General features: G+C 42.1%; 1 protein-coding gene across 1 annotated transcript; it reads right to left on the reverse strand.

Annotated features, from left to right (window-relative positions):
- Window positions 1–1,396: 1,396 nt before the first annotated feature.
- Window positions 1,397–19,110, reverse strand: LOC123726178 (trace amine-associated receptor 8a-like). Its single transcript, XM_045692793.1, has 2 exons — window positions 18,386–19,110; window positions 1,397–1,770 (listed from the first exon to the last, which is right to left on the reverse strand). The coding sequence occupies exons 1-2, from the start codon at window positions 19,071–19,073 to the stop codon at window positions 1,397–1,399; spliced, it is 1,062 nt and encodes a 353-aa protein (XP_045548749.1). The 5' UTR covers window positions 19,074–19,110.
- Window positions 19,111–19,435: the final 325 nt, after the last annotated feature.

Here is a 19,435-nt window from a genome sequence, read left to right on the forward strand (position 1 = left end):
CTCTACAATAAATCCCTGATTGTTGGAGTGCTGCAGAAATAGTTGTCCTTCTGGAAGGTTCTCCCATCTCCACAGAGGAACCTTCAATCCTGCAGACATTTGTCTCCAGATCTGTGCCTCGACTCAATCCTGTCTCAGAGCTGCACTGTCAACTGTGGGAATTTAAATAGATAGGTGTGTTCATTTCCAAATCATGTCCAATCAATTGAATCTACCACATGTGGACTCCAATCAAGTTACAGAAACATCAAGGATAATCAATGGAAACAGGATGCACCTTAGCTCAATTTCGAGTCTCATAGCAAAGGGTCTGAATACTTATGTAAATAAGGTATTTAATTGACAAAAAAAGTTTTATGGGGTATTGTGTGTAGATTGATGAGAAATAAAAATAATTTCATGCATTTTCGAATAAGGCTGTAACGTAACAAAATGTGGAAAAAGTCAAGGGGTATGAATACTTTCCGAATGCACTGTATGTATGTCAGGGAGCTGAGGGCCTAGCAGGGCAGAGGACTTGGAACACACTACTAAATCTGAGGACTGCAAGCCAGGTATAGTGGGAGGCCGCAAATCTAGCCAAGCAGGGAACGTATATAGCCTAGTGCTAGTATAGGTGACTGGGTGCAGGCTGAGGGCTGTGAACTGTCTAACTGCACACCTAGAGGAGCAGATAACTCTGGGTCTAGCGGGACGGGAGACCCAGGGCCTAGAACTAGGGCAGGTGGTTTGGCATGTAACACAGAGGGAGCTGACTGCTTGCTGACTGAGGCTGTGTGCTGCCGACCAACTGAGGGCAGATGCTGCAAACCTAGTGGGGCAGATAACCTAAAGCCTGGCAGAGCAGCAGACTGAGGGCCGACTAGAGCTGGAGACAGTGAGAACAACTCTGAATCTGACAGGGAAAAATACTATGAACTTGACAGGGAGAACGACTCTGAAACTGACAGGGAGAACGACTCTGAACCTGACAGAGAGAACGACTCTGAACCTGACAGAGAGAACGACTCTAAACCTGACAGGGAGAATGACTCTGAACCTGACAGGGAGAACAACTCTGAACCTGACAGGGAGAACGACTCTGAACCTGACAGGGAGAACAACTCTGAACCTGACAGGGAGAACGACTCTGAACCTGACAGGGAGAACAACTCTGAACCTGACAGGGAGAATGACTCCAGACCTGACAGGGAGAATGACTCTGAACCTGACAAGGAGAACGATTCTGGACCTGACAGAGAGAACGACTCTGGACCTACCAGGGATACTGACGCTGGACTTGGAGAATAGTAGAGCGCTGGCCCTACTAGAGCAACTGGTACCTTTGAACCTAGCGAGGCAAGAGCCTGATGACCCACATGGGCTAGAACCCTCGGAGGCCGGAACTATCACAGTCCTAGCAGGTTGGGCCAGCAGGACTCCAGGCCTGGGACTGGCCGGTCCCATCATGCTGTGACTGGAGAGACCCCTGTACTTGACCTCTGCTGTAGCTGCAGGCTGTGGCTCCATCCAAGGAGCGGGTAACGACTTCAGTGCGGGCTTGGACTCTGGGCCAGGAGCAGTGAGGGGCTCCTGAGGGAGAGCAGGTGGAGTCTTTGTGGCTGAAGTTTCCAGGGTAGCAGACAGTCGAACCTCGGGCACCCGAGTGTCGGCCACACAGGGAGGAAAAGACAACTGCGACGGCAACCAGAACAGGCCCTTGACAGAGGCTAGCTGTGGTTCCACGACTGGAGCGGGAGTCTCCTTGACTCTGGCTAGTCAAGACGCTAGCTGAGGAGGGTGCAGACCATGGTGTTGTGGAATGTGCACTCTTGATTTCATATACTTGGGAGTTAGGATGGTCTGGGGAACAGAAGTGATCCCGACGCTCCTGTGCCTCTGGCCGGGGGGGCCTAGAGGGACGTCAGTTAGGAGAGAGGCTGGATCACCTCCCATAGTCTGTTCAGGACTTGGGGGCTGTGAAGAGACCTCTTGTGGCATGTCTTGTGGGTTATGTATGGGTGTTAGAGCTGTGCACCAGTAGTTCAAACAGACAGCTCGGTGCATTCAACATGTCAATACCTCTCATAAATACAAGTACTGTAGTGATGAAGTCAATCTCTCCTCCACTTGGAGCCAGGAGAGACTGACATGAATATTGTTAATATTAGCTCTCGGTGTACATTCAAGAGCCAGCCGTGCTGCCATGTTCTGAACCAATTGCAACATTTCCTAAGTCCTTTTTGTGGCACCTGACCACACGACTGAAAAGTAGTCCAGGTGCGACAAAACTAGGTTTTGCTGTTAAGAAGGTAGAGCAGTGCTTTATTATAAACGTACAGTTGAAATCAGAAGTTTACATACACCTTAGCCACATACATTTAAACTCAGTTTTTCACAATTCCTGACATTTAATCCGAGTAAAAATCCCCTTTCTTAGGTCAGTTTGGATTACCACTTTATTTTAAGAACGTGAAATATCAGAATAATAGTAGAGAGAATGATTTATTTCAGCTTTAATTTCTTCCATCACATTCCCAGTGGGTCAGAAGTTTACATAAACTCAATAAGTATTTGGTAGCATTGCCTTTAAATTGTTTAACTTGGGTCAAATGTTTCGGGTAGCCTTCCAAAAGCTTCCCACAATAAGTTGGGTGAATTTTGGCCCATTCCTCCTGACAGAGCTGGTGTAACTGAGACAGGTTTGTAGGCCTCCTTGTTCACACACAATTTTTCAGTTCTGCCACAAATTTTCTATAGGATTGAGGGCAGGGCTTTGTGATGGCCACTCCAATACCTTGACCTTGTTGTCCTTAAGCCATTTTGCCACAACTTTGGAATATGCTTGGGGTCATTGTCCATTTGGAAGACCCATTTGCGACCAAGCTTTAACTTCCTGACTGATGTCTTGAGATGTTGCTTCAAGATATCCACATAATTTCCCATCCTCATGATGCCATCTATTTTGTGAAGTGCACCAGTCCCTCCTGCAGCAAAGCACCCCCACAACCACAACATGAAGCTGCCACCCCTGTGCTTCACGGTTGGGATGGTGTTTTTAGGCTCGCAAGTCTCCCCCTTTTTCCTCCAAACATAACAATGGTCATTATGGCCAAACAGTTCTATTTTTGTTTCATCAGACCAGAGGAAATTTCTCCAAAATGTACGATCTTTGTCCCCATGTTGCAAACTGTAGTCTGGCTTTTTCATGGTGGTTTTGGAGCAGTGGCTTCTTCCCTGCTGAGTGGCCTTTCAGGTTATGTCTGTGGATACAGATACTTTTGTACCTGTTTCTGTCACGTCCTGACCAGCAGATGGAGCTGTTGTAGTAGTTTGGGGGTCAGGACGTGGCAGTCTTGTGTGTGTGTTTGAATGTTCTGTGTGTCTTGTGACTCCTGATCAGGAACAGCTGGGGATCGTTGTTGCTGATTGGGAGTCATATATGTAGGAGTATGTTTGTCACTGGGGTTTGTGGGTGGTTGTTTTTACACTGCGTTTATAGCCTGTAAAACTGTTACTGTTGTCACCTTCATTGTTTTTTCAAGTGGATGCTTTACTCTTTTTGGTAATAAATAACCATGAGTATTCACATACCTGCTGCGCCTTGGTCCATTTATGAAGACAACCGTTACAGTTTCCTCCAGCATCTTCACAAGGTCTTTTGCTCTTGTTCTGAGATTGATTTGCACTTTTTGCAAGAAGGAGACAGAACGCGTCTCCTTCCTGAGCGATATGACGGCTGCGTGGTCCCATGGTGTTTATGCTTGCCTAATATAGTTTGTACAGATGAACATGGTACCTTCAGGTGTTTGGAAATTGCTCTCAAGGATGAACCAGACTTGTGGAGGTCACCAATTTTCTTTTCTGAGGTCTTGGATGATATCTTTTGATTTTCCCATGATGTCAAGCAAAGAGGCACTGAGTTTGAAGTAGGGCCTTGAAATACATGCACAGGTACACCTCCAATTGACAAAAATGATGTCAATTAGCCTATCAGAAGCTTCTAAAGCCATGACATAATTTTCTGGAATTTTCCAAGCTGTTCAAAAGCACAGTCAACTTAGTGTATGTAAACTTCTGACCTACTGGAATTGTGATACAGTGAATTATAAGTGAAATAATGTGTCTGTAAACAATTGTTGGAAAAATTACTTGTGTCATGCACAAAATAGATGTCCTAACCGACTTGCCAAAACTATAGTTTGTTAACAAGAAGTTTGTGGATTGGTTGAAAAACGAGTTTTAATGACTCCAACCTAAGTGTATGTAAACTTCCGACTTCAACTGTACTTCTTCCCATCTTAGCTACTGTTGTATCAATATGTTTTGACCATGACAGTTTACAATCCAAGGTAACTCCAAGCAGTTTAGTCACCTCAACTTTCTCAATTTTCACATTATTTATTACAAGATTTAGTTGAGGTTTAGGGTTTAGTGAATGATTTGTCCCAAATACAATGCTTTTCGCTTTAGAAATATTTAGGACTAACTTATTCCTTGCCACCCACTCTGAAACTAACCACAACTCTATGTTAAGTATTGCAGTCATTTCAGTCACTGTAGTAGCTGACATGTATAGTGTTGAGTCATCCGCATACATAGACATTCTGGCTTTTCTCAAAGCCAGTGGCAATTCATTAGTAAAGATTGAAAAAAAGTTATGGGCCTAGACAGCTGCCTTGGGGAATTCCTGATTCTATCTGAATTATGTTGGAGAGGCTTCCACTAAGGAACACCCTCTGTGTTCTGTTAGGCAGATAACGCTTCATCCACAATATAGCAGGGGGTGTGAAGCCGTAACACATACGTTTTGCCAGCAGCAGACTATGACCGATAATGTCAAAAGCCACTCTGAAGTCTAACAAGACAGACCCCACTATCTTTTTATCATCAATTTCTCTCAGCCAATCATCAGTCATTTGAGTAGGTGCTTTGCTTGTTGAATGTCCTTCTCTATAAGCATGCTGAAAGTTTCTTGTCAATTTCTTTACTGTAAAATAGCATTGTATTTGGTCAAACACAATTTTTTCCAAAGGTTTACTAAGGGTTGGTAACAGGCTGATTGGTCGGCTATTTGAGCCAGTAAAGGGGGCTTTACTATTCTTAGGTAGCGGAATGACTTATGCTTCCCTCCAAGCCTGGGGGCACACACATTCTAGTAGGCTTAAATTGAAAATATTGCAAATAGGAGTGGAAATATCGTCCGCTATTATCCTCAGTATTTTTCCATCCAGTAGTGACGCCTCTAGTACTGAGATGCAGTGCCTTAGACCACTGCGCCACTCAGGAGAATAGTTACATTTCTTCAGTCCATCCCTAAAATGTTTACCTAAAAAGGTGGTGGGGTGACCGCTTTGTTGTTGTTTGAACTGCAGATTGCCCCTTTAGGATTCGTGAATGATAGAGGAATATGTGTTTTTTTTATGTTTACTGAATTACAATTTGAGACAAAGTAATTATTGAGCTACATGGGCCTACACAATCCATATTTGAACATGTTTGATATTTAAGAGATACCATTTTGAAAACAGTTGCATCTTGAGTTCCTTCACTCCCATTGATTTTGGGCCAAAATTGACCAATAAAATAGAAAGCCAGAGGGACAAAGTCAGACAACATTTGGTTTGTTTATGCAGATCATATGATCACATGAAGCTCCCGACTAACAGATATTGTGCTGATGTTGCTTCCAGAGGCAGTTTGGATCTCGGTAGTGAGATTTGAAACCAAGGACAGAGGATTTTTACTCGCTATGCGCTGCAGAACTCAGCCTTCCAGTTCTGTGAGCTTGTGCGGCCTACCACTTAGCGGCTGAGGCGTTGTGGCACCTAGACGTTTCTACTTCACAGTGCTTACAGTTGACCGGGACAGCTCTAACAGGGCAGGAATTTGACTGAATCCCTTATATGACTGTAACTCAGCAAAATCTTGCATTTATATTTTTTTCAGTATAGAATAAGTCAAGTTATCCCTCTGTCACAGATTGTGATTGATAGTGACTTCCTCTGGTCACTGTACATACTGAAAATAATCCCTGGCCTCTGTTTCAATCCGCAGGAAAACAATTAAATTTTTTTGTCTTTACTCAAGCACATTGGATATGAGATCAAATGTTAAATATGAGGCGACATGATAGAATGTCACCTTTTATTTGAGGGTATTTTCATACATACAGTACATTCAGAAAGTATTTATACCCCTTGACTTTTTCCACATTTTGTTACGTTACAGCACTATTCTAAAATTGATTAACATATTTTTTTCTGTCATCGGTCCACACACAATACCCCATAAACTGTTTTTTAGAATTTCTTGCAATTGTATTTGCAAATAAAAACAGAAATACCTCATTTACATAAGTATTCAGACCCTTTGCTATGACTCGAAATTGAGCTAAGGAGCATCCTGTTTCCATTGATCATCCTTGAGATGTTTCTACAACTTGATTGGAGTCCACCTGTGGTTGATTCAATTAATTGGACATGATTTGAAAAGTCACACACCTGTCTATATAAGGTCCCACATTTGACAGTTCATGTCAGAGCCTGAACCAAGACAGGAAGGAATTGTCTGTAGAGCTCCTAGACAGGATTGTGTCGAGGCACCGATCTGGGGAAAGGTAACAAAACATTTCTGCAGCATTGAAGGACCCCAAGAACACAATGGCGTCCATCATTCTTAAATGGAAGAAGTTTGGAACCACAAAGAATCTTCCTAGAGCTGGCCGCCCAGCCAAACTGAGCAATCGGGGAGAAGGGCCTTGGTCAGGGAGGTGACCAAGAACCAGATGGTAACTCTGAGAGAGCTCCAGTGTTCCTCTGTGGAGAAGGGAGAACCTTTCAGAATAACAAATATCTCTGCAGCATTCCAACAATGAGGCCTTTATTGTAGAGTGGCCAGACTGAAGCCACGCCACAGTAAAAGGCACATAACAGCCTTGGAGTTTGCGAAGGGACTATCAGACCATGAGAAACAAGATTCTCTGGTCTGATGAAATCAAAATTAAACTCTTTGGCCTGAATGCCAAGCGTCGCATCTGGAGGAAACCTGGCACCATCCCTACGGTGAAGCATGGTGGTGGCAGCATCATGCCGTCGGGATGTTTTTCAGTGGAAGGGACTGAGAGACTAGTCAGGATAAAGGAAAAGATGAACGGAGCAAAGTACAGAGAGATCCTTGATCTCAATCACGGACTACAAAAGAAAAACCATCCCCATCGCGGACCACAATGTCTTGCTCCCAGACAGACTAAACAACTTCTTTGCTCGCTTTGAGGACAATACAGTGCCACTGACACGGCCGCTACCAAAACATGCGGGCTCTCCTTCACTGCAGCCAACGTGAGTAAAATATTTAAACGTGTTAACCATCGCAAGGCTGCAGGCCCAGACGGCATCCCCAGCCGCATCCTCAGAGCTTGCGCAGACCAGCTGGCTGGTGCGTTTACAGACATATTCAATCAATCCTTATCCCAGTCTGCTGTTCCCACATGCTTCAAGAGGGCCACCACTGTTCCTGTTCCCAAGAAAGCTAAGGTAACTGAGCTAAATGACTACCGCCCCGTAGCACTCACTTCCATCATCATGAAGTGCTTTGAGAGACTAGTCAAGGACCATATACTCTCCACCCTACCTGACACCCTAGACCCACTCCAATTTGCTTACCACCCCAATAGGTCCACAGACGACGCAATCTCAATCACACTGCACACTGCCCTAACCCATCTGGACAAGAGGAATACATATGTAATAATGCTGTTCATCGACTACAGCTCAGCACTTAACACCATAGTACCCTCCAAACTCGTCATTAAGCTCGAAACCCTGGGTCTCGACCCCGCCCTGTACAACTGGGTCCTGGACTTCCTGACGGGCTGCCCCCAGGTGGTGAGGGTAGGTAACAACATCTCCACCCTGCTGATCCTCAACACTGTGGCCCCACAAGGGTGCGTTCTCAACCCTCTCCTGTACTGCCTGTTCACCCACGACTGCTTGGCCATGCACGCCTCCAACTGAATCATCAAGTTTGCAGACGACACTACAGTGGTAGGCTTGATAACCAACAATGACGAGACGGCCTACAGGGAGGAGGTGAGGGCCCACGGAGTGTGGTGTCAGGAAAATAACCTCACACTCAATGTCAACAAAACAAAGGAGATGATCGTGGACTTCAGGAAACAGCAGAGGGAGCAGCCTCCTATCCACATTGACGGGACAGTAGTGGAGAGGGTGGAAAGTTTTAACCTGTTGGGGCTAGGGGGCAGTATTTGCACTGCCGGATAAAAAAATGTACCCGATTTAATCTGGTTACTACTCCTGCCCAGTAACTAGAATATGCATATAATTATTGGCTTTGGATAGAAAACACCCTAAAGTTTCTAAAACTGTTTGAATGATGTCTGTGAGTATAACAGAACTCATTTGGCAGGCCAAAAGCTGAGAAGATTCCTTACAGGAAGTGGCCTGTCTGACCATTTCTTTCCCTCCTTGAATTATCAACAACTCTAACAAAAACAGGGGATCTCTGGCATGACGTGACACTTCCTACGGCTCCCATAGGCTCTCAGAACCCGGGAAAAAGCTGAATGACGTAATTCAAGGCCCAGACTGAAACACACTAGCGCGTTTGGCAAGTGCTCTATCAGAGGGCCATTAGACTGAGGCTCGTGCATGAGGGGATAGCATGCTTTTACTTTCACTCTCTTTGTAATAAAAAACGATTTCCCGGTTGGAATATTATCGCTTTTTTACGAGAAAAATGGCATAAAAATTGATTTTAAACAGCGGTTGACATGCTTCGAAGTACGGTAATGGAATATTTAGAATTTCTTTGTCACGAAATGCGTCGTGCTCGTAACCCTTATTTACCCTTTCGGATAGTGTCTTGAACGCACGAACAAAACGGTGCTATTTGGATATAACAATGGATTATTTGCGACCAAACCAACATTTGTTATTGAAGTAGAAGTCCTGGGAGTGCATTCTGACGAAGACAGCAAAGGTAATAACATTTTTCTTATAGTAAATCTGACTTTGGTCAGGGCTAAACTTGCTGGGTGTCTAAATAGCTAGCCCTGTGATGCCGGGCTATCTACTTAGAATATTGCAAAATGTGCTTTCACCGAAAAGCTATTTTAAAATCGGACATATCGAGTGCATAGAGAAGTTCTGTATCTATAATTCTTAAAATAATTGTTATGTTTTTTGTGAACGTTTATCGTGAGTAATTTAGTAAATTCACCGGAAGTGTTCGGTGGGAATGCTAGTCACATGCTAGTCACCTGCTAATGTAAAAAGCTGTTTTTTGATATAAATATGAACTTGATTGAACAGACATGCATGTATTGTATAACATAATGTCCTAAGATTGTCATCTGATGAAGATCATCAAAGGTTAGTGCTGCATTTAGCTGTGGTTTGGGTTTATGTGACATTATATTATTTATGTGACATTATATTACTCCAGTGTTAGCCTCCCTACACTGGCTTCCTGTTAAGGCAAGGGCTGATTTCAAGGTTTTACTGCTAACCTACAAAGCATTACATGGGCTTGCTCCTACCTATCTTTCCGATTTGGTCCTGCCGTACATACCTACACGTACGCTACGGTCACAAGACGCAGGCCTCCTAATTGTCCCTAGAATTTCTAAGCAAACGGCTGGAGGTAGGGCTTTCTCCTATAGAGCTCCATTTTTTATGGAATGGTCTGCCTACCAATGTGAGAGACGCAGACTCAGTCTCAACCTTTAAGTCTTTACTGAAGACTTATCTCTTCAGTAGGTCCTATGATTAAGTATAGTCTGGCCCAGGAGTGTGAAGGTGAACGGAAAGGCTGGAGCAACGAACCGCCCTTGCTGTCTCTGCCTTGCCGGTTCCCCTCTTTCCACTGGGATTCTCTGCCTCTAACCCTTTTACAGAGGCTGAGTCACTGGCCTACTGGTGTTCTTCCATGCCGTCCATGGGAGGGGTGCGTCACTTGAGTGGGTTGAGTCACTGACGTGGTCTTCCTGTCTGGGTTGGCGCCCCCCCTTGGGTTGTGCCATGGCGGAGATCGTTGTGGGCTATACTCGGCCTTGTCTTAGGACGGTAAGTTGGTGGTTGGAGACATCCCTCTAGTGGTGTGGGGGCTGTGCTTTGGCAAAGTGGGTGGGGTTATATCCTGCCTGTTTGGCCCTGTCCGGGGTATCATCGGATGGGGCCACAGTGTCTTCTGATCCCTCCTGTCTCAGCCTCCAGTATTTATGCTGCAGTAGTTTATGTGTCGGGGGCTAGGGTCAGTCTGTTACATCTGGAGTATTTCTCTTGTCTTATCCGGTGTCCTGTGTGTATTTAAATATGCTCTCTCTAATTCTCTCTTTCTCTCTTTCTGTCTTTCTCTCGGAGGACCTGAGCCCTAGGACCATGCCTCAGGACTACCTGGTATGATGACTCCTTGCTGTCCCCAGTCCACCTGGCCGTGCTGCTGCTCCAGTTTCAACTGTTCTGCCTGCGGCTATGGAACCCTGACCTGTTCACCGGACGTGCTTGTTGCACCCTTGACAACTACTATGATTATTATTATTTGACCATGCTGGTCATTTATGAACATTTTAACATTTTAACATTTTGACCATGTTCTGTTATAATATCCACCCTGCACAGCCAGAAGAGGACTGGCCACCCCTCATAGCCTGGTTCCTCTCTAGGTTTCTTCCTAGGTTTTTGGCCTTTCTAGGGAGTTTTTCCTAGGGAGTTTTTCCTAGCCACCGTGCTTCTTTCACATGCTTTGCTTGCTGTTTGGGGTTTTAGGCTGGGTTTCTGTACAGCACTTTGAGAATATCAGCTGATGTACGAAGGGCTATATAAAAATAAATTTGATTTGATTTGATTTGAAATTTGATGCTAGCTTGAAAAATGGGTGTCTGATTATTTCTGGCTGGGTACTCTGCTGACATAATCTAATGTTTTTCTTTCGTTGTAAAGCCTTTTTGAAATCGGACAGTGTGGTTAGATTAACGAGAGTCTTGTCTTTAAAATGCTGTAAAATAGTCATATGTTTGAGAAATTGAAGTAATAGCATTTCTAAGGTATTTGAATAACGCGCCACGGGATTCAACTGGCTGTTGAGTAGAGGTTTTAAGAGAGGTTAACCTGTTGGGTCTAGGGGGCAGCATTTGCACGTCTGGATAAAAAAAATGTACCCGATTTAATCTGGTTACTAATCCTACCCAGTAACTACAATATGCATATACTTATTATATATGGATAGAAAACACTCTAAAGTTTCCAAAACTGTTTGAATGGTGTCTGTGAGTATAACAGAACTCATTTGGCAGGCAAAACCCTGAGACATTTTCTGACAGGAAGTGGATACCTGATGTGTTGTATTGACTTTAAACCTATCCCATTGAAAAACACAGGGGTTTAGGAATATTTTGGCACTTCCTATTGCTTCCACTAGATGTCACCAGCCTTTACAAAGTGTTTTGAGTCTTCTGGAGGGAGATCTGACCGAACAAGAGCCATGGAACGATGATGGCCCATTAGACACCTTGCGCGCGAGTTGATGTTGGGTACCCTCGTTCCAATACGTTATAAAAGAGTATGCATTCGTCCACCTTGAATATTATTCATGTTCTGGTTAAAAAGGCCCTAATGATTTATGCTATACAACGTTTGACATGTTTGAACGAACGGAAATATATTTTTTCCCCTCGTTCATGACGAGAAGTCCGGCTGGCTTACATCATGTGCTAACGAGACGGAGATTTTTGGACATAAATGATGAGCTTTTTTGAACAAAACTACATTCGTTATGGACCTGTGATACCTGGAAGTGACATCTGATGAAGAGAATCAAAGGTAATGGATTATTTACATAGTATTTTCGATTTTAGATCTCCCCAACATGACGTCTAGTCTGTATTGCAACGCGTATTTTTCTGGGCACAGTGCTCAGATTATTGCAAAGTGTGATTTCCCAGTAAGGTTATTTTTAAATCTGGCAAGTTGATTGCGTTCAAAAGATGTAAATCTATAATTCTTTAAATGACAATATAATATTTTACCAATGTTTTCTAATTTTAATTATTTAATTTGTGACGCTGACTTGACTGCCGGTTATTGGAGGGAAACGATTTCCTCAACATCAATGCCATAGTAAAACGCTGTTTTTGGATATAAATATCAACTTGATAGAACTAAAAATGCATGCATTGTCTAACATAATGTCCTAGGAGTGTCATCTGATGGAGATTGTAAAAGGTTAGTGTATCATTTTAGCTGGTTTTATGGTTTTGGTGACCCTGTCTTTGACTTGACAAAACATTACACACAACTCTTGTAAATGTACTGTCCTAACATACTCTAAATTTATGCTTTCGCCGTAAAACCTTTTTGAAATCGTAAAACGTGGTTAGATTAAGGAGATGTTTATCTTTCAAATGGTGTAACATAGTTGTATTTTTGAAAAATTTGAATTTTGACATTTATTTGGATTCAAATTTGCCGCTCTTGAAATGCACCTGCTGTTGATGGAGTGCACCACGGGTGGCACGCTAGCGTCCCACCTAGCCCCAAGAGGTTAAGTTCCTCGGCGTACACATCACGGACAAACTGAAATGGTCCACCCACACAGACAGCGTGGTGAAGAAGGCGCAGCAGCGCCTCTTCAATCTCAGCAGGCTGAAGGAATTCGACTTGTCACCAAAAACACTCACAAACTTTTACAGATGCACAATCGAGAGCATCCTGTTGGGCTGTTTCACCGCCTGGTATGGCAACTGCTCCGCCCATAACTGGAAGGCTCTCCATAGGGTAGTGAGGTCTGCACAACGCATCACCGGGGGCAAACTACCTGCCCTCCAGGACACCTACACCACCCGACGTCACAGGAAGGCCAGAAAGATCATCAAGGACAACAACCACCCGAGCCACCTGCCTGTTCACCCCGCTATCATCCAGAAGGCGAGGTCAGTACAGGGGCATCAAAGCGGGGACCGAGAGACTGAAAAACAGCTTCTATCTCAAGGCCATCAGACTGTTAAACAGCCATCACTAACATTGAGTGGCTGCTGCCAACATACTGACTCAACTCTAACCACTTTAATAATGGAATTCGTCCCACCTACGTAACAGCCACTTGAAGCCTGTGGCACGATTTTCAAAACCTTAAAAATCCTATTACTTCAATTTCTCAAACATATGACTATTTTACAGCTATTTAAAGACAAGACTCTCGTTAATCTAACCACACTGTCCGATTTCAAAAAGGCTTTACAACGAAAGCAAAACATTAGATTATGTCAGCAGAGTACCAAGCCAGAAATAATCAGACACCCATTTTTCAAGCTAGCATATAATGTCACATAAACCCAGAAGACAGCTAAATGCAGTACTAACCTTTGATGATCTTCATCAGATGACAACCCTAGGACATTATGTTATACAATACATGCATGTTTTGTTCAATCATGTTCATATTTATATCAAAAACCAGCTTTTTACATTAGCATGTGACGTTCAGAACTAGCATACCCCCGCAAACTTCCGGAGGAATTCGCTAACATTTTACTAAATTACTCACGATAAACGTTCACAAAAAGCATAACAATTATTTTAAGAATTATAGATACAGACCTCCTCTATGCACTCGATATGTCCGATTTTAAAATAGCTTTTTGGTGAAAGCACATTTTGCAATATTCTAAGTACATAGCCCAGCCATCACGGGCTAGCTATTTAGACACCCGGCAAGTTTAGCACTCACCATAATCATATTTACTATTATAAAAGTTTGATTACCTTTTGTTGTCTTCGTCAGAATGCACTCCCAGGACTGCTACTTCAATAACAAATGTTGGTTTGGTCCAAAATAATCCATCGTTATATCCGAATAGCGGCGTTTTTGTTCGTAAGGTCCCAGACACTATCTGAAATGGTAAATCAGGGTCGTGCGCATGGCGCAATTCGTGACAAAAAAAATCTAAATATTCCATTACCGTACTTCGAAGCATGTCAACCGCTGTTTAAAATCCATTTTTATGCCATTTTTCTCGTAAAAAGCGATAATATTCCGACCGGGAATGTCCATTTAGCTAAACTGAGGAAAGTAAACAAAGCTTTCGGTCGACGCGGGCACGCGCCTGAGTCTCACAGTACTGTAACCAGCCACTACCCAAACGCGCTACTTTGTTTCAGCCAGAGCCTGCAAAGCCACGATTCAGCTTTTTGCCGCCTTCTGAGACCCTATGGCAGCCGTAGGAAGTGTCACGGGACAGCTAAGATCCTCACTCTTCAATAAACAGAGACAAGAAGAACGACACCTTGTCAGACAGGCCACTTCCTGCCTGAAACCTTGTCAGGTTTTTGCCTGCCAAATGAGTTCTGTTATACTCACAGACACCATTCAAACAGTTTTAGAAACTTTAGGGTGTTTTCTATCCATATGTAATAAGTATATGCATATTCTAGTTACTGGGTAGGAGTGGTAACCAGATTAAATCGGGTACGTTTTTTATCCAGCCGTGTCAATACTGCCCCCTATCCTAAACAGGTTAAACAATGCCATTTTATATAATATTTACATACCCTACATTACTCATCTCATGTGTATATACTGTACTCTATACCATCTACTGCATCTTGCCATCTTGATGTAATAAATGTATCACTAGCCACTTTAAACAATGCCACTTTATATAATGTTTACATATCCTACAATACTCATCTCATGTGTAAATACTGTACTCTATACCATCTACTGCATCTTGCCTATGCCGTTCGGCCATCACTCATTCATACATTTTTATGTACATATTCTTACTCATTCCTTTACACTTGTGTGTATAAGGTAGTTGTTGTGAAATTGTTAGGTTAGATTACTTGTTAGATATTACTGCACGGTCGGAAATAGAAGCACAAGCATTTCGCTACACTCGCATTAACATCTGCTAACCATGTGTATGTGGCAAATAAAATTTGATTTGATTTGATGATTTGATGAAAACCTGCTCCAGTGCTCTCAGGATCTCAGACGGGGTCAAAGGTTCACCTTCCAACAGAACAACGACCCTAAGCACATATTCAAGGCAATGCAGGAGTGGCTTCGGGAAAAGTCTCTGAATGTGCTTGAATGGATCAGCCAGAGACTGGACTAGAACCTGACCGAACGTCTGTGGAGAGACCTGAAAATAGCTGTGCAGCAACGTTCCCCATCCAACCTGACAGAGCTTGAGAGGATCTGCAGAGAAGAATGGGAGAAATTCCCCAAATACAGGTGTGCCAAGCTTGTAGCGTCATACCCTGTATTCGCTGGCAAAAATGATTCAACAAGGTACTGAGTAAAGAGTCAGAAAACTTAGGGATGTCCAGAAGGTAGTGCGCTCTGACCAACGCATCACCGGGGGCACTCTGCCTGCCCTCCAGGACATCTACAGTACCCGATGTCACAGGAAGGCCAAAAAGATCATCAAGGGCATCAACAACCCGAGCCACGGCCTGTTCAGCCCGCTATCATCCGGAAGGAGAGATCAGTACAGATGCATCAAAGCTGGGACCGAGAGACTGAAAAACAGCTTCTATCTCAAAGCTATCAGACTGTTAAATACCCATCGCTAGGCAACTACCACCCAGTTACTGAACCCTGCACCTTAGAGGATGCTGTCCTACAGTCTGTACATAGACATGGAATAACTGGTCACTTTAATAATGTTTACATACTGCTTTACTCATCTCATATGTGTATATACAGTATTCTGCTGTATTTTTTGTCAATACCACTAAGACATTGATTGTCCAAATATTTATATATTTCTTAATTCCATTCTTTTACTTTTAGATTTGTGTGTATTGTTGTCACGGTCGTCGTAGTGAATGGACCAAGACGCATTGGGTACGTGAATGCTCATGTTTATTTTACAAAATAAAACACGAAAACAATGAACGGACAACAAACAGTCTTGCAGGCAACACACAGCTATCTATGCAAAGAATAATCTCGCACAAATCCCATGACAAACACATTCCTAATTATAGGACCTTCAATCTGAGGCAACGATAGACAGCTGCCTCCAATTGAAGGCCCCAATCCCAATTACCTAAACACAGATCTAAACACCCTAGAACAGACATAGAAATATACAAACATAGAACAATGACCAAAACCCCGGAATACATAAATCAAACACCCCTCTACATACACACACACCCCAAACCATATAAAAAAAATACCCCCTGCCACGTCCTGACCAAACTATAATAACAAATAACCCCTTTACTGGTCAGGACGTGACAATCATTGTGAATTGTTAGATACTACTGCACTGTTGGAGATAGGAAGAAATGCATTTCACTACACCCGCAATAACATCTGCTAAGCATGTGTTTGTGACCAATAAAATTTGATTTTGATTTGATTTTGTAGTATATTAAAGGTAATAACCCTTGAAACGTAATGTTAAGTTAAATTATGTATTTAGATATTGGTTCCCTTACCCTGTGAGCAGTCTATGAACTGCTCTTAGTCTATGCCACTCTGACATTGCTCATCCGTATATTCATATATTCTTAATTCCAGTCCTTTACTTAGATTTGTGTGTATTAGGTATTTGTTGTGCAATTGTTAGATATTACTTGTTAGATTTGCTGCACTGTCAGAACTAGATGCATAGCACTTAGCAACACCCGCAATAACATCTCCTAAACACATGTTTTTGACCAATACAATTTGATTTGATTTGATACTAATGAGTGCAATCAGTCACTTCCTAGAAACAAAAATGTTATCATTTTCAGACAAACACGTTACTTCCTTCAGCACACTATTACAACAGTGTGACTGTTTTCAAATAAATGTTCAATATATCTTTTTTCATATTCAAGTTGTGTTGCTTATTGTTTAACCATTGATATGTTCTAGGTCATTTTGTGAACTTAAGGAGCATCAGGTACTGCTGGAATGTCTACCAATAGCATGTCCATCTTTTTGTGATAAATTACACTGGTCACTGTTCAAAACATTTATAAAGTATTAAGAAAGTATGAATAGTCCTCACATTGGATGAGGGACTGCAAAACTACTTTACTAACAATCACTAACAATCACGGTTCATAAGAATATTTATTAAACATCTGACGAATGATCTTCTGAATCATTGTTACAGACTATAAAAGTTGTTTATAAATGTGTGAATAACTAGCTTACTAAAATAAATATAAGAGAAATTATAATAAACTATTTACTAATCCATTATAAACTATTTAGTGTGTTGCCCAATCTCTATATTCATTCAGAGTAAACAGCTTCTGAGAGAGCTGCTCTGGTGTGACCCCTGACCTAGCAGCAGTGATGTAGTGAGAGTAGTGGTAGTGAGAGTAATGGTAGTGAGAGTAGTAGTAGTGAGAGTAGTGTTAGTGAGAGTAGTGGTAGTGAGAGTAGTGGTAGTGTTCATAACCAGTATGTTGAGGTTCAAGTGTATGCTGTGGTCTCCTGCTCTGTTGTGTTGAATAATTAATGTATATACTATAGTAGTTATTTATAAATGTGAGAATACCTAGCTGAGTAACATTTCACAAATGTGGCCTTAATATTTAAAGGTGAGCAAACTGTAAATGCCTTACAGATGGTTTATTACTGAATGTTATTATAAAGTGTTACCCATAATTGCATATTCTTACATTTTACCATCAACAAGTTACCCAATACAGAATTTATTTAGACCTGGACGTTATCTGATATCATGCAGTATTGCACATTTCAACTTTACTAAACTTGATGAAGACGTTGTGTCACAATTGAGCCACTAGAGGGAGATGTTATACAACATATAGAATGACTCATGACGTCCTCAAAATGTACTATTAGAAGGCTTATTACTATTTATCATTAAGTAACACGGAACAACCACAGCCTTAGGTATTTGGAGTACACAATCCATAATGACTACAGTATCCTTTATAAAACAAGCGCCTTCTCTAAGTCATTCCATTCCAATCCAGACAAATCAATCTGTATCAACACCACATGTATCTATGATGACAACACTGAGGTAAGTAATGTCAGTGTTCTGTTACATGAAATAAATACTTACAACAATTGTAGAAAAAAAACTATCAAACATATGATTGCCAACGTAGGGAATAAAATTTTAGGAACTATGAACGTCTTATCTTCAAAGTTAATAAAAGTTTAGCTGTCACTTTGAACCATGGATAAAAGAAAGCATAAATTATTGGATTCATTAAGGAATTAACAAGTGGCAGAAAAATTATGAAATATGATAAAAAATGGTCAATTAAAAAAGAAAAAAAAAAGTTAATAAATAGAGTTGGAATCCAACAAATTAAATAGTTGACAACAACAATAGAAAGAGTTTTTGCTGCTTTTCTCTCAGATTTATTAGCCTGTACAGTTTTAACACCAGACACACTGGCAGCCTCTTTTGAAAACACCTTTCTGGCCTGTGATCTGGCCACCACAAAGATTTTCATATAAAGTGTTATAATAATAGAGCACGGGACAACCATTGTAATTACCAGGTCAATTATATTAACCCAGATTGACCCTTCAACAATTAAACATTCTGTCAAACACTTACTGGGTACCTGTACATTTACTAAGTTTTTTATAATAGCAGCATCGTATATGATAGAACAACACCAGGTAACGGATATACAACACATCATTCTTGTTGTTGTTATTTTAGAGTGGTACAATAAGGGGTTACACACTGCAACATAGCGGTCAATAGATATCAAGACCAAATTACCCAGAGATAAAGAAGTACATAAACAAGCAATGTAGTAATGAAACGCACAGAAATATTCCCCAAAACCCCAGCATGATTCCATTATTGCTACAGTCGTTGCTGGTATCACAATCAGTCCCACCAGGAGATCTGACGCAGCCAGAGAGAGGATGAGCAGGTTGGTTGGAGTGTGGAGCTGCTTGAAGTGAGAGATGGAGATGATCACCAGTATGTTCAAAAATACTGTAACTGCTGACATCAATGAGAAGAAGATGTACAGTGTTATGTAGATAGATGTCTTTAGCAAAGCCTTTCTGCAAGAAGAGTTTCCGTCTTGAAAACAGTACTGAACATCTTTGTTTTCCTCCATTTGTAATAAAAGGTAAAAATGGAGAGGTCCTTCTCCTGCTTGGTCCTGTGTGTGACCCTGTCAGGTCCACCGTCTGACAAACTCTGAGCTCTGCCTCTCTATTTATCCCTGAGTTACTGACAGAAACTCCCCTCCCCAGGATCTCTCTGCACGCACACACACACACACACACACACACACACACACACACCACCACCACCACCAACAAAACATACACAAGTGAGCACAGAATTGAACAAACGGTTTGTTAAACACATTTTTTGTGAAAGCATGATGTAATGTATGACAGGATTGGATGTTGCTGTGCCCACCTAGCCTGTCCTTCAGCCTTACTGATAGAGCTGAGAGAAAAGGTACATTTA

Source organism: Salmo salar, chromosome ssa13 (genome assembly GCF_905237065.1).
Source record: "Salmo salar chromosome ssa13, Ssal_v3.1, whole genome shotgun sequence".
Lineage (NCBI taxonomy): Eukaryota > Metazoa > Chordata > Actinopteri > Salmoniformes > Salmonidae > Salmo > Salmo salar.

Excerpts from the sequence above, each read along its gene's own strand:
- LOC123726178 (XM_045692793.1), bottom strand. The coding sequence starts at position 19,073 with ATGGAGGAAAACAAAGATGTTCAGTACTGTTTTCAAGACGGAAACTCT. Across the intron at positions 1,771-18,385 it reads GTTTTCAAAAGAGGCTGCCA|CTAGCGTCTTGACTAGCCAG; the intron begins GTGTGTCTGGTG and ends CACCCTCCTCAG.